The 27,127-nt window shown below is 38.5% G+C and overlaps 1 protein-coding gene across 1 annotated transcript in view; it reads right to left on the bottom strand.

Moving 5' to 3' along the window:
• Positions 1–2,433: 2,433 nt before the first annotated feature.
• LOC118540323 (guanylate-binding protein 7-like) overlaps positions 2,434–27,127 on the bottom strand; it is a 62,153-nt gene continuing 37,459 nt past the window's right edge. Inside the window, 11 exon segments of the mRNA XM_078071774.1 lie at positions 2,434–2,643; positions 14,869–15,062; positions 15,389–15,491; positions 15,761–15,973; positions 17,333–17,460; positions 17,463–17,612; positions 18,710–18,799; positions 18,802–18,864; positions 18,867–18,947; positions 21,390–21,562; positions 21,770–21,906. Coding sequence (XP_077927900.1) covers positions 2,434–2,643; positions 14,869–15,062; positions 15,389–15,491; positions 15,761–15,973; positions 17,333–17,460; positions 17,463–17,612; positions 18,710–18,799; positions 18,802–18,864; positions 18,867–18,947; positions 21,390–21,562; positions 21,770–21,906 — 1,542 coding nt within the window.

Raw genomic sequence — 27,127 nt, 5'->3', positions numbered from 1 at the left:
ATTCATGTTACCACTAAGAGAATTAAAAAGTAAACTAAATGCTAACAGAAAAAAATTATAGAATATAGGGTATATAAAGAAGTCTTTAAATCAAGAAGGAAAAAAAAAAAGGACAGACAACCCATTAGACACATAAGCAAAAATATTGAATAGGAAGGTATGCAAAAAGCAGCAAACATGAAAATGCACTCAACCTTCCTAAGCATCACTAATTAATTAAAAAAATTAAACCCACAATTAAAACTATACACTTACTACAATGACTAAAATTTACAAGTCTAACATTAGTAAGTGATGATAAGATTGTGGAACTGGGAATTTTACACATCACCTATGACTGTATAAATTTGGACAATCACATTGAAAAACTGATATTACCTACCATAAAATGAACAAATACATACCCTATGAGGAAATAATTTCACTCCTTGTTATATGCAGAAATATTGTTACTGAATACAACAATTTGGATGAATTTAAAAAATATAATGTTGAACAAAAGAAGCCAAAATGAGATGAATCATCTACATAATCCAATTTATATAAAGACAAAAACCAGACAATAGCAATCTATGGTTTTAGAAGTCAGATAAAACTTTCTGTATTAGTTATCTGTTACTGCATAACAAATTTTCCCCAAATTTAGCAGCTTGCAATAGCAATATTTATAATCTCAAAGCTTTTGTAGGTCACAATAATCTGGCTATGGTTTAGCTGCGTCCTCTGCTTCAATGTCTCCTATAGGCTGTAATCACAGTGCTGACTGGGGATGGTAGTCAGCACAAGGCAAACTGGGGAAGGATCACTTCTCCAGATCACTTCCCAAGATCACTGATGTGGTTGTTGGTAGGGTTCATTTCATTATGGGTTGTTAGACTGAAGGCCTCAATTCCTTGAAGGTTGTTGTCTGAAGGTCATCCTTAATTCATTACCATGTGGGCCTCTCTACCATGGTAACTTGCTTCATCCATGTGAACAAGCCAAGAAAGAGAGAACAAAAGGAGGGAGAGAGAGAAAAAAGAGAATGGGATAGAGAGAAGCAATAAGAGGGAGAAAATGCTATCAAGATGGAAATCAATCTTTTGTTACTTAGTCATATAAGTTACATCTCATGTTTATGATATTCTGTTCACTAGAAGAAATTCACCAGGCTCAGCTCACACTCAAGGCAGAGGCAATTGCACAAGAGTGTGAATAATAGGAGGCAGGGATCACTGAAAGCTAGTGCCAGAAATTGCTTTCTACAGTTCCTTTGTGGGAAAAGAGAGGGAGTGGAAATCTGGAAGGTGCTATGACTAAGTTTCTGGGCACATTTGTAAAATCTTATGCCTTGACTTACATAATGGCACAAAGACATGCCTACTCTTTGAAAATCTCCATAATATTATAATTTGGTTATTATTCTTTATGTATGTGAAATTTTGATTAATTTTTTAAAAACAAAAAACCGTAGAACTAGATTAGATCTCGGAGGGTAAGACTGAACATAGTTGGCAACTTAAGAGCTTAGTATAGAATTCTAGGTGAGTGATGATATGGACATGGATTAGAAATAGTGATTTTTGTCTGACTCTAGATGTTTGTCAAATTTAGAATTCACAGGTTTTGTTGTTGGACTAAATTTGAGGCCTGAGAGAACAATAGGAATCAAGGATAGATTAAAGTAGTCATTATTCACCAAGATGGGGAAGACTGTGGAAGGATTACATTTAGAACCACAGGAGACAACCAAAAGTTTTAGTTTGGATATGTTAAACTTGCAATAATTACAGGGCAAGATATGGGGATGTCAAACAGTGAACTGAATTTATAGGCTTGAAACACATAAGTAAAGTTAGAGCTGGAAATATAAATTCAGGGATTTTTTTCTTTTTCTTTTTTACATAGGCTCCACACCCAGTGTGAAGTCCAAAGAGGGCCTTGAACTCACAACCCTGAGATTGAGATCTGAGCTGACATTAAGAGTCAGAGGCTAAACTGACTGAGCCATTCAGGTTCCCCTCAGGGATAATTTTTATAGATTTACTCCAGTCATGGAAATGGAGCACCAGATTAAAGAAAAGAAAGGTTTCAAACAGAAGAGCCACAATACTTGGAGATTAAGATAGTAGAGCAAATTCCAGGGGAACCTGGAGCACTTGAAAGAGGTTTGGGAGTACTTGAGAGAGGTGCCGTTTATACTGTGTGTAGGGGCACAGGGCAGTGAGCACTTTAAATGTTGAAATTACCTGCTATTGGAATTTTATCCTCATACAATGTTGGGTGATTGGTCTGGATTCAGTCAGGAAAACAGAGCCACCACCAAGCATTACAGAGAGAATTTGTTTTATGTAGGAATTATGTGAATACTAAGGACTAACTTTAATGACAAAGGGGTGTTGGGGTATGAAAGTCTGGAAAGAGGAGAGTCAGGGGAGGATGAAGGTATAATTACTAAACACTACAGCCTGAAGAATTGGTGAGGGGTAGAAAAGCCGTTATTTGTGGAGAAGTCTGAATACCTGTGCTGCCATCTGGTGTCAGTGATCCTGGACAGTTCTGCAGAAACATCACATCTGACCACCACTGTATGAAGCCACAGCTGCTCGAGAATAACTGCATTTTTTCTACTTGCATCATCCAAATCTCCCTTGATACTTTTATCTAGAATATATAAAGGATAGTCATTATTCCAAAGAAGATATATAAATGTTAATGCACATGAAAATATGCCCAAAATCATTACTCAAGAGGGAAATATAAATAAAAATCACAATGAGGTACCATTTCATGGCCACAAAGATGGGTATAAACAAAATGACAGATGATAAAAGGTGTTGGCAAGGATATGGAGAAATCAGAACCCTCCTACACAGCTGGTAGGGGATGTAAGATGGTGCAGTCAATTTGGAAAACAGTTTGGCAGTTCCTCAAAAGTTTAAACTTAAGAGTTACCATATGACCCAGCAATTCTACTCCCAAGTATATACCCTTGAGAAATGAAGCCAGTCACAAAAGACCCATTAAATTCTATAATATGAAATGTCCAGAGTAGGCAAATCCATAGAGATTGAAAGCAGATTAGTTGGTTACCTAGGGCTGGGGATTGAGCAGAAATACTGCTAATAATACTGTTTCTTTTTGGAGTGATGAAAATTTCTATAATTGATTGTAGTGACAGTTGCAACAACTCTATGCATCTACTAAAAACCACTGATTTGTACCTTTTGAGTTTGTGAATTGTATGTATGTGATTTATATTCCAATAAAGCTGTTATCTTTTTAAAAAGAAGGCTATGTAACCTGCAGTCATGTATACTGCCACCTCTTTCCATTCAGCTCCTCTTGGTCCCATTCTTCCTTGTGTCATATGACATGAAATTTGCTATGGAATTTTTGGGTATTTGCTAAGGACAGTTGAGGTTAAGATACATTTACTTTGGGTCTAGTGGGATATGTATATTTTTGGTTTATACTTACTTTCATAAATTGTTAATTCTTTTCTACCTGTTGCAGTGTAGTAATAATGACTTGCAGGAATTTTCCTACTGCTCACTGTCCATCATGATGTGAAGGTGTAAGGACAGAGGCCACATATGGGATCACATCTTAAGGTCCTCAGCACCAGCGTATGTGAGTAGTGGATATAAAACACGGTTTGTAGCACAAAGCACCAAAGCTAGTCTCTGCAAAACATTTTCCAGTCATGAGTTGAATAACCTTTTAAATGAGGAATTCAGTTCTTCATTTCATATGGTATTTGTCTTTCTCTGACTGGGTATTTTGCTTAGCATTATACTCTCTAGATCCATCCACATTGTTGCAAAGGGCAAGATTTCATTCTTTTTTTATATCTGAAAAATATTCCATTCTATGTATATACCACCCCTTCTTTATCCATTCATCTATTGGTGGACACTTGGGCTGCTTCCATAGTTTGGCTATTGCAAATAATGCTGCAGTAAACACATGGGTGCATGTATCCTTTTGAATTAGTGTTTTTGTATTCTTTGGATAAATGCCCAGTAGTACAGTTACTGGATCTTAGGGTAGTTCTATTTTTAATTTTTTGAGAAACCTCCATACTGTCTTCCACAGTGGCTACATCAGTTTGCATTCCCACCAACAGTGCAAGAGGGTTCCTTTTTCTCCACATCCTCACCAACACTTGTTTCTTGAGTTTTTGATTTTAGCCATTCTGACAGCTGTGAGGTGATATTTCATTATGGTTTAGATTTGCATTTCTCTGATGATAAGTGATGTTGAGCATCTTTTCATGTGTCTATTGGTCATCTGTATGTCTTTTTTGGAGAAATATCTGTTCACGTCTTCTGCCCATTTTTAATTGGAATATTTCTTCTTTGGGGGTGTTGAATTGTATCAGTTCTTTATGTATTTTGGATACTAACCCTTTATCATATATGTCATTTGCAAATATCTTCTTCCATTCAGTAGGTTGTCTTAGATACATTGGTTGTTTCCTTTGCTGTGTAGAAGCTTCTTATTTTGATGAAGTCTCAATTTATTTTGCATTTGTTTCCCTTGCTTCAGGAGACATATCTAGAAAAAATGTTGTTATGGCCGATGTCTGAGAAATTACTGTCTGTGCTCTCTTCTAGGATATTTATGGTTTCAGGTCTCACATTTAGGTCCTTCAACCATTTTGAGTTTATTTTTGTGTAAGGTGTAAGAAAGTGATCCAGTTTCATTCTTTTGCATATGTGTAAAAAAAACTGGGTCCAGTTTTCCCAACACCATTTGTTGAAGTGACTTTCTTTTTCCCATTGCATATTCTTGCTTCCATTGTCAAAGATTAATTGATCATATAATTTATTTCTGGACTATATTCTGTTCCATTGATCTATGTGTCTATTTTTGTGCCAATACCATACTATTTTGATTACTATAGCTTTGTAATATAACCTGTATGTTGATTTTGTATCCTGCAATTTTACTGAATTCGTGTGCCAGTTTTAGCAGTTTTTTTGGTAGAGTTTTTCGGGTTTTCTACATAGAGTGTTATGTCATCTGCTGAGTGAAAGTTTGACTTCTTCTTTGCCTATTTGGATGCCTTTTATTTCTTTTTGTTGTCTGATTGTGGAGGCTAGGACTTCCATTACTATGTTAACTAACAGTGGTGAGAGTGGACATCCCTTCCTTGTTCCTGACCATAGAGGAAAAACTCTCAGTCATTGAAGATTATATTAGCTGTGAGTTTTTCATATATGGCCTTTATTATGTTGAGGTATGTTTCCTCTGAACCTACTTTGTTGAGGGTTTTTAGCGTGAATGGATGTTGTACTTTGTCAAATGCTTCTTCTTCATCTATTGAAATGATCATGTGGCTTTTATTCTTTCTTTTATTAATGTGGTGCATCACATTGATTGATTTGCAAATACTGAACCACCCTTGCAACCCAGAATAAATCCCACTTGATTGTGGTGAATGATTTTTTTAGTGTATTGTTGGATTCAGTTTGCTAGTATTTTGTTGAGAATTTTTTCATCCGTGTTCATCAGGGATATTGGCCCATAGTTCTCTTTTTTAGTGGGGTCTTTGGTTTTGGAATCAGGGTAATGCTGGCCTCATAGAATAAGTTTGGAAGTTTTCCTTTCCTATTTTTTGGTTTAGTTTGAGAAGAATAGGTATTAACTCTTCTTTAAATGTTTGGTAGAATTTGCCTGTGAAGCCATCTGGCCCTGGACTTCCATTTTTTGGGAGTTTTTTGATTAATAATTCAGTCTCTTTGTGGGTTATTGGTCTGTTAAAGTTTTGTATTTCTTCCTGTTTCAGTTTTGGTAGCTTATATGTTTCTAGGAATTTATTCATTTCTTCCAGGTTGTCTAATTTGTTGGCATATAGTTTTTCATAATATTCTCTTATAATTGTTTGTATTTCTGTGGTGTTGGTTGTTATTTGTCCTCTCTTATTTGTGATTTTATTTGGGACCTTTATCTCTCTTTCTCTTTCTCTCTCTCTCTTTCTTTGGTAATCTGGCTAGAGGTTTATCAATTTATTAATTTTTTCAAAGAACCAGCTCCTGCTTTCATTGATCTGTTCTATTGTTTTTTTAGTTTTTGCTATAACCTTTATTATTTCCATCCTTATGTTGGCTTTAGGCTTCATTTGTTGCTCTTTTTCTATTTCCTTTAAGTGTAAGGTTAGGTTGTTTGTTTTAGATTTTTCTTGCTTCTTGAGGAAGGCCTGTATTGCTATATACTTCCCTCTTATGACTGCTTTTACTGCATCCCAAAGGTTTTAGACCATCCTGTTTTCACTTTCATTTGTTTCCATGTATTTTTTTTTTAATTTCTTCTTTGATTTCCTGGTTTGACCCGTTCATTGTTTAGTAGCATGTCATTTAACCTCCTTCTATTTGTGGTCTTTCCAAATTTTTTCTTGTAGTTGACTTGTAGTTTCATTTTATTGTGGTCACAAAAGGTGCATGATATGATCTCAATCTTTTTTTATTTGTTGTGGCCTGTTTTGTGACCTAATATAAGACCTATTCTGGGGAATGTTCCATGTGCACTTGAAAAGAATGTGTATTCTGCTGTTTCCTGGCAGAATGTTCTGAATATATCTGTGAAGTCCAGCTGGTCCAATGTGTCATTCAAAGCCATTGTTTCCTTTAGATTTTCTGTTTAGATGCTCTGTCCATTGATGTAAGTGGGGTGTTAAAGTCCTCTACTATTATTGTGTTTTGTCAATTGGTTCCTTTATGTTTATTATTGTATTATGTATTTGGGTGGTCCCATGTTGGGTGCATAAATATTTACAATTATTACATCTTCTTGTTGTTTTGTTCAGTTTATGATTATGTAGTGCCTTCTTTGTCTCTTGTTACAGTCTTTTTTAAAAATCTAGTTTGTCTAACTCAAGTATTGCTACTCTGGCTTTCTTTTGACATCCATTTGATGTCACTTATCCACATGATAAATGTTTCTCCATCCCTTCACTTTCAACCTCCAGGTGTCTTTAGGTCTAAAATGAGTCTCTTGTAGGCAGCAAATAGATGGGTTTTACTTTTTTATCTTATGTCTTTTGGTTGGAACATTTTGTCCATCTTTATTCAAAGTAATTATTGATAGATATGTATTTATTGCCATTTTATTACTTGTTTTGTCAATGTTTCTGGAGATTTTTTCTAGTCCTTTCTTATCTTTGTCACTTTTGGTCTCTCCTTTGCATTCATAGAGTCCCCTTTAATATTTCTTGCAAGGCTGATTTAATGGTCATAAACTCCTTTAGTTTTTGTTTGTCTGGGAAACTCTTTATCTCTCCTTCTATTCTGAATGATAATCTTCCTGGATTATCTTTTATTCTTTTTTTTTTTTTAAGATTTTATTTATTTATTTGACAGACAGAGAGAGAGACAGTGAGAGAGGGAACACAAGCAGGGGGAGTGGGAGAGGAGAAACAGGCTCCTGGCTGAGCAGGGAGCCTGATGCGGGGCTCGATCCCAGGACCCTGGGATTATGACCTGAACCCAAGGCAGACACCTAACAACTGAGCCACCCAGGCGCCCCTGGATATCTTTTATTCTTGGCTGCAGATTTTTCCCATTCAGCACTTTAAATATATCATGCCACTCTCTTCTGTCTTGCCAAATTTCATTTAAGAAATCTTCTGCTAGTGTGGTGGGTTTTCCCTGGTAATTTAAGATTTCTTTTGTCTTGCTGCTTTTAAGACTTTTTTGTTATCACTATATGTTGCAAATTTAATTACAATATGTCTTGGTGTTGGCCTGCTTATGTTGATTTTTATGGGCGTTTTCTGTGCCTCCTGGACTCGGGATGTCTTTTTCCAGATTAAGGAAGATTTTCCAGATTAGGGAAAATTTCTTTTCTCAAGCCCATTGAATATCCTTATGATTATTGCTTTGAATTTTCCTTCAGGCATGTTACTTATATCTGTTTTTCTTAGATCTCTAGCTGTGGCCTTATCTTATTCTTACATTTGGGATAAATTCCTCCACCTTGGCATTTTGCATTTTCTCTAAGTCTCTGCCTTCATCTCTGTGTTAGAAAAGTCAGTTATGTCTCCTGCTCCTGAAAGTAATGGCATTATGAAGAAGAGGTCAAGTAGTGCCCATGGCCTGGTGCTTCAGGGAGTGTCTCTGGTATGTGCCCCATGCACTCTACTGTTGTGTTTTGGCTGCTCTATTCTTCAGGCCAATCATCTGCAGAAGTTTTTGCCTGCTTGGGCAGTGTTCGGTTGCTGGCCTAAAGGTGCTGATTTTTAACTAGGTATGCTCTGGTCTGCTTGTGAAATGAGACCTGACACCAAATGCACCAGAACTGAGGCCCTGCAGAATATTCTGGTGGGGAGATGTGATGTGGGCAGGGGTTTGTGCTGGCCTACTGGGGGAGGGGACTGCCGCACTGGGACTGAGAAGGGCAGTCCTGCCATAGTACGGACCAGGGGGAGGGGGTGGCAGGCTTGGTGTAAGCAAGTTAGTCAGTGTCAGTGCTGAACGACTTCTGTTTTTATGGTGAGGGGCGGGGGAGGGAAGTGACACCAGCCATCTCCTTTGTTTCCAGAGAAATATCTCCGGGAATTTTCCCTCTCAAGGACACACTCAGGGAAGAGCAAACAGTCTCCCCACTGTGTGCCCCAGGCATCCCCCCCAGATAGCCATTTCCACGCTGCCCACCCCTGGGTTGTTTGCCTGCCTTTTCTTCAGGAGCAATACAGTGCCTTCTGGTCTCTATCCCAGCCACCCCTTCTGACCTTTAAAACTCCAGGCTTTAAGTCCTGCTGGTTGCAAGAACTCATGAAATTCAGCCCCTTTCATTTTCCAAGCCAATGGTTTTGGGGAAATGTTCTCCTTGTGAGTTCCCCTGTGTGCTCCTGTCTCTTTTTCACTGTTCTCCATGACCACAGCTCACTCCCCCTCACAGTGCTCATGATCCATTTCTCCCCAAACCACATCTCCACACTTCCTACCTTCTTGGATGTGTCCTCTTCTCTCCCTTTAGTTGTGGAGTTTGTTTTGTCCATCTAGGAAGACATTTTGATTATAATTTTTCTCTTACCAACATATTCTTCTGTAATAAGACTTATTGGGATGGGTTAAATAGATGATGGGGATTAAGGAGTGCACTTGCAGTGATGAACACTTGGATGATGTATGGAAGTGCTGAATCACTATATTTTACACCTGAAACTAATAATAACACTATGTTAACTAACTGGAATTAAAATAAAACTAAAAAAATGTCTTCCTAAAGTAATAGAGTGTAATAAGTGTCAGCTTGATTGAACTGAAATTACATTTTTTGATACCCTACACATTTTTTTAAATAGACTTCATTAATTTTTTTAAGAACAGCTTTAGGTTTATAGAAAAATTAGCAAAAAGTAAAGTTTTTGTATATCCCTTAACCCCTCTCCACCTCCCAATTTTCCCCAATTATTTATATCTTACATTAGCACGTACATTTGTTAGAAATGATGACTCAATGTTGATAGATTAAATTCCATATTAGAGTTCACTCTTTGTGTTGTACATGCTATAGGTTTTAGCTAATATATAATGACCATTATGGTATCATACAGAATAATTTCATTTTAAAGATCCCCTGTGCTCCACCTATTCATCCTTCTCTCCCTCCCTCTGAGCTCCTAGGAACCACTAGTATTTTCACTGTTTTGCTTTTTCAGAATGCCATACAGGTGGATGACAGTATGTAACCTTTCAGATGGGCTTCTTTTCATTTAGCAATATGTATTCAAGTGTGCTCATGTGTTTTGTGTCCTGATAGCCCGTTTCTTTTTAGCACTGAATAACATTCCATTGACTGGATGTATCACAATTTGTCTATTCACCTGCTAAGCATATGTTGGTTGCTTGTAAGTTTGGGCAATTATGCATAAAACTGCTTTAAATATCTGTGTGCAGGTTTTTGTGTAAATCTGTTTTCAACTCATTTTGGTAAATAACTAGGAGTATGATCTCTGGATCAGATGGTAAGAATGTTAAGGTTGGAGAGAAACTACAAAATTGTCTTCCAAAATGGCTGTACTATTTTGCATTCCCACAGCAATAAATGGGAGTTATCACTTTACATCTTTAACAGTATTTGGTGTTGTGAGTGTTTGGATTTTAGCCATTTTAGTAGGTGCTTAGTGGTATCTTACTATGGTTTTAATGTGCAGTTCTCTAATGACATATGATGTGGAGCATCTTTTCGTATGCTTGTTTGACATCTGTGAATCTTTGGTGAGGTGTCTGCTCAGATCTTTTGCCCATTTTTAAAGTGGGTTGTTTTCTTATTCTTGAGTTTAAAGAATTGTTTGTATATTTTGGTTACCAGTTCTTTATGAGATATATATTCTGCAAATATTTTATCCTAATGTGTGGCTTGTCATTTCATTCTCTGAATGGTGTCTTTTGAAGATCAGAAGTTTTAAGTTTTAATGAAGTCCAACTTATCAATTTTTTATCATGGATTGTGATTTTTGGTGGTGTATCTAAAAAGTCGTCACCAAACCTAAGGTTTTCCCTTATGTTATCTTCTAGGAATTGTATAGTTTTATGTTTTACATTTGGGTCTGTAATCCATTTTGAGTTTATTTTTGTGAAAATTGTAAGATGTGTCTATACTATCTTCTTTTTCTTTTTGGTTTATGAATGTCCAGTTGTTTCAGCATCATTTTTTGAAAAGATTATCCTTTATCCACTGACTTGCTTTTGCTCCTTTGTCAAGACCACACAGTCTTGATTACTGTAACTTTATAGCAAGTCTTAAAGACTTTATAGCAAGTCTTAAAGTTGGGTAGTTTCAGTTTCTTTTTTCTTCTACTTCAATATTTGTTGTTTATTCTGGGTCTTTTGCCTCTCCATATGAACTTTAGAATCAATTTGTCAATATCCACAAAATAACTTGCTGGGATTTTTACTGGGGTTATACTAACCTCTAGAAGTGACAGCTTGGCAATATTGAGTGTTCCCATTCATCACATGGAATATTTCCCCATTTATTTAGATTGTCTTTGTTTTCTTTCATGAGAGTTGTTATTTTCTTTATAAAGATCTTGTACATATTTTTTTCAGATTTAAAACCTAAGTATTTAATTTTCAGGGGTGCTAATATAAATGGTATTGTGTTATTAATTTCAAATTCAAAGTGTTCATTGCTGATATATAAGCAAGCAATTGATTTTTGTAGGTAAACCTTGTATCCTATAATCTTGCTATAATCATTTATTAGTGCCAGGAGTTTTTTGTTGTTGTTGATTCTTTGAGATTTTCTACATAGATAATCATGTCATCTGCAAAGGAAGATAGCTTTATTTCTTCCTTCCCAATCTATATATCTTTCATTTCTTTTTCTTGTCTTATTTATTAGAACTTCTAGTATGATGTTGTATAGAAGTGGTGAGAGCAGACATCATTGCCTTGTTCCTGATCTTAGTGGGACAGCATCTAGTTTTTCACCATTAAGTATGATGTTAACTGCAGGTTTTTTGCAGCTATTTATCAATTTGATGAAGTACTCTTTCTCATTTGTGAGAAGTTTTATCATGAGTGTTAGATTTTGTGAAATGCCTTTTCTTCATTAATTGATATAATCATATGATATTTCTCCTTTAGTTTACTGACTTGAGTTTAACCTAACTCTGTAAAAGTTGGTGTGGCACCTTGCTTTGGAATTAGTTGTTATTTGGCATCTAGTATTCTCAGTCCAGGATCCTTAGTGGACCCCTCATAGAAAGAGTCCCATTTAGCATCCTGAAACATAAGAAGAAGGAGCCCCAAACTGATGATATCCTGATCCACATGGGGTTCCTGAAAATGCAGACCTTAAGCAGTTTCAGGTCATCAATCTATTTGATGCAATTCTTCAGCTAATAAAAATCTGGGAATAAAGGAATAAATGATTTTGGAGCCAAGATTTATAGCTTTACAATATTCTTGAACAAGAGCAAGAGGCACTAGCCACTGTGAGAGAGAGTTAAACACAACAAAACAAATACTCTGATATTGTTGGGATTGGGGAAATCTATTTTAAAAAAAAGAAATAAGAAGAAACTGTTATGTACAAATTTAAAAGAATAGCTGCCCTTAGTTCAGCAGTTAGTATTTTTGAGCTTGGGGAGAAGGACAGAAATTAAAATTTAAGAGGTTTTTGTATTTGTATGATTGATATCAGAAGGATGGACGCTTCCTCTATGACCTGGGTTCTGGATGCTAGCATTAAATATTTGTGAATGTGGAAAAGACAAAAGGATCACAAATGCCACTCTCCGAGAGGTCCTGATGTCCCTCTGTTCATTTCCCTCAGCACAGTGTCAGCTGACTGTAACTTTTCTTCCATTCCACCCTGAATTGAGTATAATTTGTCTCATGATACACATTTGATGGTGACTATAGACACTACCAGTATGTACCATCCTAGTTTCTTGGCCATTCCTCAGCTTGCCCTGACCCTATTACTCCAGGAAAAGATTTGATGTCTGGCAGTGAGGCTAGTTGGAAAGAGCATCTTTGCCCTTGACCCAAAGATCCAATCTGCAAAATTAAAATAATAGTTAGCTAGTTTGGCTTCCCTTCATTGTCTGTGATATCTGGTTCAATAGTGAATATCTATACAAGTAAATTTTTGTTAATCTCCACTTTTGAAAGTATCATTTATACATGTCATCAAACCTTTTGAGAATAGTTCATTTAAAGTTAAGGAATTTTCAAATTTGAGATTTTGTTATTAGCCTAACCAAAGCCTGCTGACAAAAAGCTATTACTTTATGTTTTGTCTATTTGTTATTATTATAAACCTCCCAGTCCTTCAAAACTAGCATTTCCACTGCTTTTGTATATTTAAAAACAAAGAAAAGTTCTCATTCTTGGCTAACCTGCATCGTGAAAAGGGCAAATATTTTACCATTAAATAAGAAGTGATTACTGGGGTGCCTGGGTGGCTCAGTTGGTTGAGCGACTGCCTTCGGCTCGGGTCATGATCCTGGAGTCCCGGGATCGAGTCCCGCATCGGGCTCCCTGCTTGGCAGGGAGTCTGCTTCTCCCTCTGACCTTCCTCCCTCTCATGCTCTCTGTCTCTCATTCTCTCTCTCTCAAATAAATAAATAAAATCTTTAAAAAAAAAAAAAAAGAAGAAGTGATTACTGATAAAATAATGTTAAAAATAAAGTGTGTGAGGGGCCGCTGGGTGGCTCAGATGGTTAAGCATCTGCCTTGAGCTCAGGTCATGATCCCAGGGTCCTGGGATAGAGCCCTGTGTTGGGCTCCCTGTTCAGCGGGGAGTCTGCTTCTCCCTCTCCCTCTGCCCCTCCCCCTGCTCGTGCTCTCTCTCTCTCTTGCTCACTCTCTTTCTCAAATAAATAAATAAATAAGTAAAATCTTAAAAAAATAAAGTATTTGGTTGGCTACAAAAGCAACAATTAATCATATTCAGAAGGATTTTAGATGGCTTCACAGAGGAGGTGCCATTACTGCTGGATCTTGAAGGATGACTCAGATTGCAGCAAAGAGAAACTGGAGGAAATGTGTTTTAGACTGAAAGAAGGGAATGAGCAAATATATAATGGTAGTAAGCAAATGCTAGGAATCAGCTGGAGTTCACTATATCTGTAGGCTCATTAAAGATGAGGTTGATAGATCAGTTGGGACCTGAGTCACGGAATTTATTCCAAAGGCAGATATAGGCTTTGAGGGTTATTAGGTATGTTCAGAACAGTATTGAGTTCCACATTCTGATGGCAGAAGGAAGAAGAGTAAAGTGAGGACACTGGAGATAGAGATCACTTCAAAGGTTGCTGCTACAGCTTAGAAGACATATTACTACTGTTCTACCGCTCCAGGCCATGTGTGGAAGCATTGTTCCACAGTGTTGTTCAGGGATTCGGGTTCCTTCCATCTTGTTTTGTATCCACTAAGAAAGCCTATTTATCTGCAAGGTCAAAGCTCAACTGCTGCCAAATCTGATCTAGTAGGAGGGAAAAGATGTACTGGTGGAGCACAGGAGCATAATTTTATGGCCCAGACTTTTGAGTCACATACACATACTTTTTTTTTTTTTAAGATTTTATTTATTTGATAGAGAGAGACAGATAGTGACAGAGATAGTGAGAGAGAGCACAAGCAGGGGGAGAGGCAAAGGGAGAGGGAGAAGCAGGCTCCTTGTGGAGGAGGGAACTTGATGTGGGGCTCGATCCCTAAAGGATGGCAGCTTCCATATTTATTCTAACATTTTTTGAACACCTAGTGTTTATGTGGTGGCCTCTGTGCTGGGACAGAAATGTGTTCCAGTTCTAATGATGCCTTTTGGGAGAGAATATAGGTTTGATTCTAACTAATTCTCAGTTCTACTTGAGGCAGCATGGCCACACCCATCTACAAAAAATTGGAATTGCTAACAATGTGTAGAAAACAGGCTATCAAGCTGCATGTTGGAATAAGGAAGACTGTTCCCTTATACTTTACAGAGTAACTCACACAGATCTGGAAACAAATGCAGCAAATTATAGGGCTTTCTGGATTCTGTATTTCATATCAGGCATAATCTGATACTTTCATGACCCAGTGGATCCATTTTAGATCTATCTGATGGTTTTACTAATACCCTAAGGACTATAGGACTAACGTCCTACTCACTCCAGGCATTATAAAAACATACTATTCTCACTACAAACAGCAGCCTAGCAATCTGGGGGTGCCATTTGTTCACTTCAAAGACTAACACTACAGAAAGTGCTAGAGTCTTGTGGATTTAAGGGCCTCAGCAGAGTCCAGACGGATCTGAGGTTTCAATGAATCATCTCTTTATGATTCTTCCTGGGATCATGATTTTCATTAGTTTTGGCCCTCCTCCTCCTGAGGAACCATGGCACTGTCCATTGGGCACTGCCTAGGCTCTGTGCAGACTTACCTTCAGCTTGTGATTCAACATTTTTTCCTGTTCCCTCCGAAGGTTTTCTCTTTCTCTCTCCAACTTCTCTCTCAGTTGGGCTATGTTTTCCTTGAAACTTCTCTCTTGACCCTCCAGTTTTTGCTGTTGCTTCTTGTATTTCTGTCTTAGCAGCTACAGTTTCTTTTCAGCTGCCTCCTTCAAAGCCCATTCAGCTGTTCCACAAGTGTTTTAGAGAGAGAAGAAAACAAAAGTCAGGTCTGAGTCTAGCCTCCTCAGCACAGATACCAAACTGATGTTGAAAAGGTAGCTGAGAAACCTCTGAATTATGTGGGTTACCAAGAGCACATTTCAGAATGTGATCGAGATGGCCCTCCTTGTCTGCCAGATTTAAAAAGACAACTCTGATTGTTATATTTAGCAGTGCTGTTCCACAGAAAGAGAGGAAGCTCTTTGTTTCAGGAAGGTTTGCTCTCATCTCTGTCTGAAAGTAGTGCAGGAACCTACCCACTCTGCTATGAGCTCAACCCTGCACCTGTACTTGCTAGGGCCTTCTCCTGATAGGTGAGGACATTGTCTCCCTGCAGGATGGAGTTCTCTACTGCCACCTGGTTCTGTAAGAAGTGCTGGAGAACTTCATTTGCCTGAAGAAACAAGGAGCAGAGACATGTCATGTAGCAAAGAAAAACTGTTCTCTTTAATCCAGAATTCCCAATTCTACACCGTTTCTTGGGAAGAAATATTTCTAGTCTCTTCAATATATAACTAATTGTAGATAAAAACTAAAAGGGTGGAGATATGGCAATGCTCTGCTTTCTCCCTTAAAATGGTGCTATAATCTTAGATTTTCAGAAAAAGCCACACCCTTTGACTCTAGGATTCTGATAACTACCCCTCTCTCTTTATTCCCCACCTTAACCCCTTTCCTGGGCTCTAGGTTATAGTCCCATTCAACCTTTTCCTTTGCTTCTAAGTAAAGATGGTATCCTCCAGGAACAAAGAAAGTTCCTCTTGAAATGCTTTTCATCAGGGGCTCTGAAAGTTGCTTACACTGTGCCTGGGAATATTTGACAGAATCATCTTCATTCTGCAGCAAGAAATCTTCCTTTATCTCCTCTATGGTGTCCTGCCAGGGAAATGAGGGAGAAATCCAATAGAAAGAAACTGTTAGGAGGGAAAGTTCAATGTCATCCTCTTAGAAAAAGCATCATGATCACCTATGAATAGACTGGAACATGGAATGGACCAGGAGTCAAGAGACTTTTAGTCCTAGTTCTTTTTTTTTTAATTTATTTATTTGAGAGAGAGAGAACACACATGTAAGTTGGGGAGGGGGTAGAAGGAGAGGGAGAGAGAGAGAATCTCCAGCAGGCTCCCCGCTGAACACAGAGCCTGATGGGGAACTCAATTCAGCAACCCTGAGGTCATCACCTAAGCCAAAATCAAGAGTCAGACACTCAACTGACTGAGCCACCCAGGCACCCCAAGAGATTTTTAGTCCTAGTTCTGATCAATTCTCTGTGTTACTTTGAAAGCCCATTAACTCTCTTGGATTCAGGCTTATCATCTGTAAAATGATGGGGTTGGAAGACATAAACTCCAATTTTACTTCTGCTGTAGTATGAGTAACAGTGACTCAACCATCAACAATGAACAATAGGAAGTTGAATTGTGGCTGGAAGTAGTGTTTCCTCAGAGGATTTGGGTTGCAATGGATGGAAATGTGTACAAAGAAAATCAAATACCCAGTGATGACTGAAGAATACTCTGAACAGAGTTTGGAATCTTTCATGAGTTTTCCCCCAAGGATTCAAGTGTGTGAAGATATAAGAAGAGAACTTTGGGATGGCTGGGTTGCTCAGTTGGTTGGGCGTCTAGCTTTGGCACAGGTCATGATCCCAGAGTTCCAAGATCAAGCCCCACATCGGGCTCCTTGCTCAGTGGAGAGCTGCTTCTCCCTCTGCCCCTCACCCAGCTCATGCTTGCTCACTCGTGCCCTCTCTCTCTCTCTCAAATAAATAAATAAAATCTTAAAAAAAAAAAAGAGCAGAACCTTTTTCCTTGAATCTGTAAATTGCAATCCATGGGACTGGATATGCCAACAACCTTAATGAACTGGAGGCTCCTCAGAGGCCTGCAGATGAGAACTTGGGTCAAGCTGACATTTGTTTTTAGCCTTGTGATACCATGAGCAGAGCACATGACCACCCCGTGCCAGACTTCTGACCTATGGGTTGGTGAAGCTTATTCATGTTTGCTGTTTTAAACTGGTAAATTCATGGCAATTCTCATGCAGCAATAGAAAATTAAAAAAAATGCCTATGTTAGAGTAAAAAGGTAATCTATAACCTGTAGAGCCCTGTCTCACAACAATCCAGGCTCCTTTGACCATGATAAAGAGATGAGCTATTTGATCAAAAATATAGGCTCTAAGCATCATTTCAGAAGGGGAGAAATCAGGAGTGCTAAATGCTAAGACAATTACCATGAGTTTTTTCTGGAACTCCCGCTCGTCATCCTTGAAGGAGTGCTCCATGAACACTGCAGTGGCTTCCCTCTCACAGTCTGCATGCACGTCCAGCAGCTCCTGGAGCGTGTCTGTGGGGAGCTTCACCGCTGGCCCATCTGCTCGCTGTAGTGGTCAGCTGCCTTCTGCACGGCCACTGAGTTCTCACGCTGGGCTAGAGCTGTCACTGCGTTCTCCAAGCAAGGAACTGCTTCATGATTAATGGCATCCACATAGGCTTTCAACAGAGTCCTCAGCCCTGAATAAGCCAGGAAATTTGAGGATAAATACCAAGGTCTCAATCATTGGCTTATAGTTTTTATGGAGCATCATTCTAAGATCACAAAAACCCCACCTTATTTACAAGGAAATTTTATTTTCTCCTTTTGGGAATCTATTCCTTTCTAACAGCATTACTGTTTTCCTGTTCTTTCTTTTATTGTTCTCCGTTTTGTCCTATTACAATTTAAATTAACAATTACACAGTATGCACACGGATTACTGGAAAAATGATTTCCCGTTCATGAGAATGAAAAGGAATAGATTGTATAGGTGAAGTAATAGACACAAACAAGACCAGCTACATAATTTGTGTGGCCCGGTACAAAACAAAAATGTAAACTCCTACTTGAAAATGATTGAGAATTGGGGCGCCTGGGTGGCTTAGTCGTTAAGTGTCTGCCTTCAGCTCAGGTCATGGTCCCAGGGTCCTGGGATCGGGCTCCCGGCTAAGTGGGAAGCCTGCTTCTCCCTCTCCCACTACCGCTGCTTGTGTTCCCTCTTTTGCTGTGTCTCTCTCTGTCAAATAAATAAATAAAATCTTTAAAAAAAAAAAAAGAAGAAAATGATTGAGAATTCAAAACAGGGATAGAGACTCTTAAAGCAAGTACAGGCCCATCTCCACACAGGGCACTACAGGACTGCTTACATCACATGCCCATGAAGCCTGCCCTGCACATAAGATTACACATAATTCTGTTTCTCAGTGGACTTGCAGGAACTCGTAACTTCCTATTTATGACCTGACTCATGTAAATTTACAAAATATCTGCTATCTCCTTAAAGACAAGAAGTTATCCCACGGAATTTCTCAATATACAGATGTCCTCTCTTTAACTCCATCTTGCCTTTTTATGATTAGTGGATGAGGTTCCTGAGATATATTAGGTCTCAGCAGACTCTCACATAGGGAGACTTTAATGAATAAACACATATGGATATCTTTTCATGGCATGAATATCTGCTTCCATAGTTACACACAGATGTAAATAAAATTACCGCCAAATCCAGGGTATCATCAAAGCTCCACCACACACTGACACAGAGACATGCTTTGGGACAAAGGTGATTCATAGCTCTCAGTGACAATGATTCCCTCTTTTAGGGTCTTGGTCTTTGTATGATTGAAAATATAGGTACAGAATTTCTTTGATTGCTCCTGGAAGTACTGTCCAGCTTGTCTTCTGGCACCTTCTCAAGATGGAATAAGAGATTTCTGTCATTTGTAGGCCAAAGATGAAGCACTTCTGTTTTGGAAAGAACTGCCTGATACACTCTCTGGGCATGTTGGAGTTCTGGATTCTGGGATTTGTGCCTGCAAAGTGGAAAAAAATTGATCACTGAAAGGTGGCTTTGGGTAAGTGGGTCAGGACTTTCATTTCCAGGCATTTTTGCATCATTGCAGCTCCTGTGCCTATAAATCTCCTTTAACCCAATCATTTCAAATCAACCTGGGCCATCAGCACAGACAAGGAAAATCCATTTCTGCATGGAGCAGAGCCAAGAAAATATGGGAGAAGAAGGAGAGGCATCAATCCCAACTGAAGCAACTTATGGTTGGTTCCTTAACACTGTTATGGAATTCAGTGGTTGAAGTATTCATTAAATCTTTATTAAATGACTGATGAGTAAAAAAAAAAAAATGGTGAGAATTCCTTTTGTGATTTGACTGGCCCCATATTAGATATGAAATATGGACCCTAAAATAAAGTAATGCCCAAAGAAGAGTAAGATATTGCTTATGAAAATATCAGGAGGAGGACAAATAATACCAAGGTAAGAAAAAAACTTAAAATTCAGAGTAAAAAAAAAAAATGACACTAAATAAATATGTTTGGAGTTCTTTTAGCAGAAACATCCCTACGGTAAGGTTAACTTAAAGGTAATTGGAGACCTTAACACTGTCTATATCAAACTGTATCTGACTTGACAATGCTTCACAGAATTTTGATTTTGGGGGGTATGTCAGATGTTCAATAAAAGTTCTTTGAGGGCGCCTGGGTGGCTCAGTTGGTTAAGCGACTGCCTTCGGCTCAGGTCATGATCCCGGAGTCCTGGGATTGAGTCCCACATCAGGCTCCCAGCTCAGCGGGGAGCCTGCTTCTCCCTCTGACCCTCTCCCCTCTCATGCTGTTTCTCTCTCTCTCTCTCATAAATAAATAAAATCTTTAAAAAAAAAATAAAAAAAAATAAAAGTTCTTTGAAACAATGAATACATGAATGATGAAACAAAAATATGTATTACTTCCAAGTGCCATCAGTTATTCACCTGGCTAAAATAAAATAAAAATAAACTGCATGTAAAATTTACATGTAGTAAATTGATATTAAAATGGTAACAATGTATAAGACTGTGAGAAAGAAGAAAGTGAAATCATGAGAAAGATCAATGTGAATCTGGAAGTCTTACTAGATGGACATTTTTTTTTCTCCTGGACACTTATCGTGTAAATATCTTTTCTCTGAAATTTGTAACTCTGGCCATTAGTAAAATACTCATAGAAACATGAAATATATTTTTTAAATTAGGTCATTTAAATATGGTATATGCAAGCAAAAAAAATACTATTCAGTCTTAGAAAGGAAGATATTCTAACACATGCTACAGCATGAATGAAACTTGAGGATATTATGGTTAGTGAAATAAGCCAGTCACAAAAAGACAAGTAGTATATGACTCCATTTGTATGAGGGAGTTGTATGGAGACAGAGAATAGAATGGTGGTTGCCAAGGGCTGTGGGTAGGGGGTATTAGGGAGTTAGTTTTTTTTTTTTTTTTTAAGATTTTATTTATTTATTTGTCAGAGAGAGAGAGAGCGAGCGAGCAAGAGAGCACAAGCAGGGGGGGAGCAGCAGACAGAGGGAGAAGCAGGCTCCCCGTTGAGTAGGGAGTCCAACGTAGGGCTTGATCCCAGGACTCTGGGATCACGACCTGAGCTGAAGGCAGACGCTTAACTGACTGAGCCACCCAGGTGCCCCAGGGTGTTAGTTTTTAACAGGTACAGAATTTCAGATGTGGAAGATGAAAAACTTCTAGAGTGGGTGGGTGGTGATGGTTGCACAACAATGTGAATGTACTTATTGCCACAGAGCTATAAACTTAAAAATGGTTAAAATGGTAAATTTTATGTTTTGTCTATTTTTCCATAACAAAATTTAGGTCCTTTTATTTCTTGTGATTCTAGGTTTACCAACTTCTCATCTGATGAGCTATTTTTGTCAGTATGGAATACGAGGAGCACATTATAAGGAGCCCAAGTATGTGGGCCTTAGGGAGTTACAGCACTGTAACCTAGAAAAATGTTTCACAATACCTATTTTGTTCTAAAATCATTTGGTTCAACATTGGTCCTTAAATTTCCTCAATGAGCTTGCTCCAGCAGCTGGAGTTTCACAAGTAATAACCTATGAAAAACAATCACCAAATGCCATTCAACAATCACCCCCCTCACTATTAGATGACATCTCAATCCGATGTCAAACAAAAATTGAATTCAAGGGCGCCTGGGTGGCTCAGTTGGTTAAGCGACTGCCTTCGGCTCAGGTCATGATCCTGGAGTCCCGGGATCGAGTCCCGCATCGGGCTCCCTGCTCAGCAGGGAGTCTGCTTCTCCCTCTCCTGCTCCGCCCTCTTGTGCTCTCTCTCTCTCTCAAATAAATAAATAAAATCTTTAAAAAAAAAAAAAATTGAATTCAAGTGCTGACTGACAGGGCTTAGTTGATCCCACCCCCGTGTTGAAATATCCACCACCCAGACCATGCTCTGGAATCAGCTTCAAGGCATCCTCCAGGTACTCGTCTTCGGTGATTGAGGCTTCATCTATCTTCAACTCTAGGGTGAAATCCCGAACAGTCCAAACAAAGTCTGGAAAGAAGCTCACAAACTCGGAGGAGTCCTTTTCTTCCTCAGAGGTTGAGGAGGATTTTGCCCTTTTAGCTGTGTTTGTTCAGTCACATAGCTGAGAATTTAGCTAAGGAAGGAGAAAGTATTTACACCACAATTTTCAGCTCGTCGTATTTAAAAAACAAATTTTATAAACATTAACTTATGTCCCATGTCCCCTTCTCCACAACCATGACAGTTAAGTCGCAGGAAAGATGACATCTCAGTTACCATTCCTGTAAACTCAATGAAACTTGGTGGCTTGGTCCCTGGAAGGATCCGGCAGCTGCTCCAGGGCCTGGTGGTTGATGGTGCCCATGCTGTTGTAGATTAAGGTGCTGCTCAGAAGCACAGTCAGGGCAAAGATCCATGAGTCATTCTTAGGGTTTACCTAGAAAGCACCTTAGAGCAAAAGGCTAAAGAGTCCACTCTTCATTTACTTGTTAACATTTCCATTCCATAACACAGCAACTGGAACATAGTAGGTGGGCACCAATAAACAGGAAATTATTCCTATAGCAAATTTTATGTGTCATGGTCAACATTAAAAACATAAATGTTATTCAGTTAAATTCAACAGCTATTTGTTGGGTTTCTTCTAAATGCCAGGCAGTGCATTTGGTTGGGTGGATGCAAAGATCCATATGATAGTCCCTGCCCTCAAGAAGTTGGCTTTCTGGGTTGGCTGACCAATAAGTAAACATACAACAGCAACCAAGTTAATGATCTCAGGAGTAGAACTGAAAGCTAAAATATAAAAGAAAAAGGGGGTAAATGCAAAAATGAAAAAAAAAAGTGTCTTGGGAATTCTGAGCAAAACATTACTTCTGACTTTGAAATGATGGCAGTAGGTAAAAAAAAAATAGCTGGGTTGGAGCACCTGGGTGGCTCAGTCGGTTAAGTGTCTGCCTTTGGCTCAGGTCATGATCTCAGGGTCCTGGGATGGAGCCCTGCATTGGGCTCCACACTTAACCGGGAGTATGTTTCTTCATCTCCCTCTGCCCCTCCCCCTGCTCATGCTCTCTCTCTCAAATAAATAAATAAAATCTTTTTTAAAAATTAAAAAATAGCTGGGTTTTAAAGAAATGATGGAACTATGGACTTGGACTTGTGGAAATGAAAAGATCATGCAGGTGGAAGGACCAACACAAGCCAAGTCAGAGTTGAAAAGCACAGTCATACAAAGATCTAATTATTCCATTTGGCTGAAGCAATGTGTAAATATGTTGGAGTAGACAACAAGGCTGGGAACGAGATTCAGGACAATATGTGAGTGACACTGAAGGCCAGGAAAACAGAATTACACACTACCTAAATCACACCACATGTTCTAAATTTATTGAGCTGTTCTGTTGCCATCAGTTATTAATAATATAATATGTTTTGGTCCTTTAAACAAAAGCAATTAGATAAAAAGAAACAAGTTTGGGCCAAAATACAGTATTTTTCTCATTAAGAGTCCCTCTTCATTTTGGGGGGGCAAAGGGAGGGGATAATTAGCATGGATCTAATTCACTGGGAATTAAATTGAGGGGCCCTGTAAAATAAGTAACAAGTTGGTAGGGTTTGTTGTTGTTGTTGTTTAGTGTGAAAAGTTGCTGGTACATTCAAAGAAGGAATAAACTTGTTAAAATTCAAACATGGTGAGATGAATTCATGAGGCTGAATAGGTATTGTTTTAGTTTCTCTTCTGTTTTTATTTTATACTTTATTTTATATTGAGGACTTTAAAACTTCCTAAGTTTTAAAACAGTAAAAATTTTTTAAATTCAGAATTTCTCAATTTCTCCTTTATTTTTCTGGGGGGGGGGGGCAGTATCGGAATCGAACAATCTACTGCTGCAACAATGTAGACTCAGACTCATATAAAGAAAGGAGAAACTGCTGATCGCACCTAACACTATAAAGGCAACAAACCTACAAGTATCCTGTTTGCAATATTTTCTACTGGTCAAGATCATGCTTTTTAGAAGTCAGTGAAGAATTAATCTCTAAAGTCCAGAAACTTAGACTAAAATCATTATGAATGTTCCTGGAATAGCCAAAGCTTTTCTGGGGTTTATTTAAATAGATTACTTTGTTTAAACCCTATTTTCAAGACTACTATATTCAATGTCACAAATCTATACACTTTAACTGGTAGTCCCATTGACCTGATGAGTTACAATTTAGATAGTTTACATGTTATTTCACCAGGAAAGTTTAGATCTAATCCTTACCTAAAACAGGGTTGTATCCATGGCACCCTGTACTGGTTGTACTAAGTACTTGACATCTCCCCAGCTAGCCTCTGGGTCTTTACTCTCTTCACTGCAGTGTCTCTAGTACTTAGCAGAGAGCCCTGGATTTAGCTGCTTAATAAGTGCTTATTAAATTGTGTCATTAACCCTGGTGTTAAAAATAAGATGAATATTTTGCCTCAAAATACAAAAATATTTGTGCTCTTGAGGAAAAAATTCAAGGTAAGAGAATCTAACCTCATTATCCATAATTTGCACTTGCTATTTGTGGGAATATGTCACAGAATTTGAATTGAGGTGGTGAATTAATAGGCAAGAGCAAGGAAGGGTTCTCAACTCCCTGCCTTACCTTTTTCACATCCCCCAGCCCCTCAGTGTCCAGAAGGATCAGGGTGTGTTTCTTCTCGGTGGAGTGGGGCACACACCACATCCAGATGCCCTTGGTTTCAGATCTCACTGTGGAATTCAGTCGGAAACATGCAAGGGAGGAGTCAACAACATACAGGGCCAGTGGATAGTCCAGGTTGCCAGGAGCTATAGTGGTGAAACTTGGAAGAAAGTAAGGGCCCAGCAGGGAGAGGAGTTTTTTCCATTTTAGTGACAATCTAACATTTATGCAGATTAAGTACTCTCTAAAGAAACACTTTGGGCCCCCTATTCACCTTGCACCTGTAGAGGTTCAAATAGGTCACATGACAGAGTAATGTAAACTCTACCAACCTGTGTAGTTTTAGCTGACCCTTAAGAGGAAAGAAAAAGCATGCATCCATAAGTAGAATTAGAGAGGGGGCTGAAACAAGAACTCTGTGTTTCTGGTTCACTCTTCATGTAGCATCTCTCTTTCCTTATCTGGGTTATTTTTAAGAGAAAGCCATCTAAATGGAGAAGACACTGACATGGGAAGGACAGCATTGAGCTGTCACTCGAATCCAGTTCTGTCACAACAGTTGCCTAATAGGGGAGCAGTGAGGCCTGAGTCTTGAAATGTAGGCATGTTATCCATAATGTGAGGCTCTGAATGCCTAGATAAGTAGACAGGATTTGTTAGATAAGAAAATCACTAAAGTTTTTCAGATGGACGGTAATAAAACCAAAAATATATTTAGAAAAATTGGTATGGTATTGGAATAGGGGAATAATTCGGAATTGAGATTCTGAAGTAGTTAGAACGCTTCTAGAATTTTAGAGCAGGGATGGACTCAAGTGACCATGTAGTCCACTGGGAAATTGCCTTGTTATTATTTGACGTCATCTCGAGTAGAAAATAAAAAGGACATTGTTGAACCTCCCTAGCTAATATTTATCTCTCAATTTTAAAAATTCTTTAATCCCTCAAATAAAACCTATGAATTTATTTGGATCAGACAAGGAAGTTTCCTTCTCTGATTGATGGTCAAGAATTTTCCTTAAAAGAAAAATAAAGACAACGATATTTTGCTTAGAAACTAATAGGAGATTGGAAAGTAAAAGGGGAGAGAGAAGGAAGGAGAAACTACAGACTGGGAAGGATGAAGGGAGGCGGGAGGGAGGGAAATGGATGGATGTGTGGGATCCTGAGAGTTTAGTGGACTGCAGTTCAACCTCTAGTGGTGTTGAGCTAGAGAGAAATTAATACATTTGAAAATAATAGCTGCATGTTCTAAAGAGACAGAAAGTCCTATAGGACAGTGGGGAAATTTTCATAAAACATCACTAAGAACCACAAGAAACAACTAAGTTAAACAACAACAACAAAACTCCACATCAGGGAGCCATAAGAACATTCACATTGCTCTTAACCACAGACTACGTTGACCCTATTATATTTATTTTTATAAAGACCATAACATTGAAAGGAAAGCTCAATGCTTGTCAGTAATTAGCACAGTGTTGGACACTGTACAAGACCTAGAAGCCACTTTTAGACTTCTTGTGACTCTTGGGACACTTATCACTGATGATTCAAACATTGTAAAATTAATCAAGACTTTAGGCATTGATTCTCAAATAAAAAAGTATGTATCAGTATCAGTATCAGAACCAGCTAAAGTAAGTAAATGCTGTAGACTTATCCTAATTTGCTCTAACCGTGGAGGAAAGGGCTCAGATTTTAGATTTATTTATTTGAGAGAGAGAGAGAGCGTGTGTGAGCGTGTGTGCTCATACAGTGGGGGAGGCAGGGGCAGAGGGAGAGGGAGAGAATCTCAAGCAGACTCCCCTGTGAGCCTGGAGGGCTGAGATTTTAAATTAGTGTTTTTTTTCTCACATTTTACATGATTAATTACAGATGATTTAAAAAAAAAGAATACTGTGGGGCACCTGGGTGGCCCAGTCACTTAAGCGTCTGACTCTTGGTTTTGGCTCAGGTCGTGATCTCATGGTCATGAAATGGAGCCCCGTGTCAGGCTCCACGCTCAGTACAGTCATTTTGAGATTCTCTCTCCCTCTCCCTCTGCCCCTCCTACTCTCTCTCTTTAAAATAAATAAATCTTTAAAAAAAAAGAATATTGTGAGGGGTGCCTGGGTGGCTCAGTCGTTGGGCGTCTGCCTTCGGCTCAGGTCATGATCCCAGGGTCCTGGAATGGAGCCCCGCATTAGGCTCCCTGCTCTGCGGGAAGCCTGCTTCTCCCTCTCCCACTCCCCCTGCTGTGTTCCTTCTCTCGCTGTGTCTCTCTCTGTCAAATAAATAAATAAAATCTTAAAAATAAATAAAAATAAAAAAGAATATTGTGGATTAAGTAAAACTTTTAGATTTTAGGGCGCCTGGGTGGCTCAGTTGGTTAAGCGACTGCCTTCGGCTCAGGTCATGATCCTGGAGTCCCTGGATCGAGTCCCGCATCGGGCTCCCTGCTCGGCAGGGAGTCTGCTTCTCCCTCTGACCCCCCCCCCTCATTTGCTGTCTCTCTCATTCTCTCTCTCAAATAAATAAATAAAATCTTTAAAAAAAAAAAACCTTTTAGATTTTATAAAGTCGGGGGGAAAGGAAACAAAGGAGAAATAAAATTTTTGCACTAAAAATAGGAAATACAAACAGCAAATAAATGTGAAAAGGTTCTCAAATTGATTTATAATTAGAGAAATGCCATATGACTATACAGTTACCAGTTGGTGATGAGGGTGTGAAAAAATCTCCATGACTGCTAATAATCATGTAAACTGTACTTAAAGTTTGAAAAGCTGTTTGATATTATCTGGAAAGACTGAAAACATACAGACTCTGTGATCTTGCAAGTTCATTTCTGCATATAATCAACAGGGGAAGGCTGAGTACCAGAATATAAGTACAAAAACATTTATGATAGCTGAATTCATAAAAAATAAAATCTGGGACTAATATCAACATTCATTAATAATAAATGGAGAAAAAATTGTGATATCTTCATACAACTGCAC

This window comes from Halichoerus grypus, chromosome 5 (genome assembly GCF_964656455.1).
Source record: "Halichoerus grypus chromosome 5, mHalGry1.hap1.1, whole genome shotgun sequence".
NCBI lineage: Eukaryota > Metazoa > Chordata > Mammalia > Carnivora > Phocidae > Halichoerus > Halichoerus grypus.
Note: the sequence above shows the minus strand (reverse complement) of the source record. Positions and strands in the feature narration are given on the sequence as shown.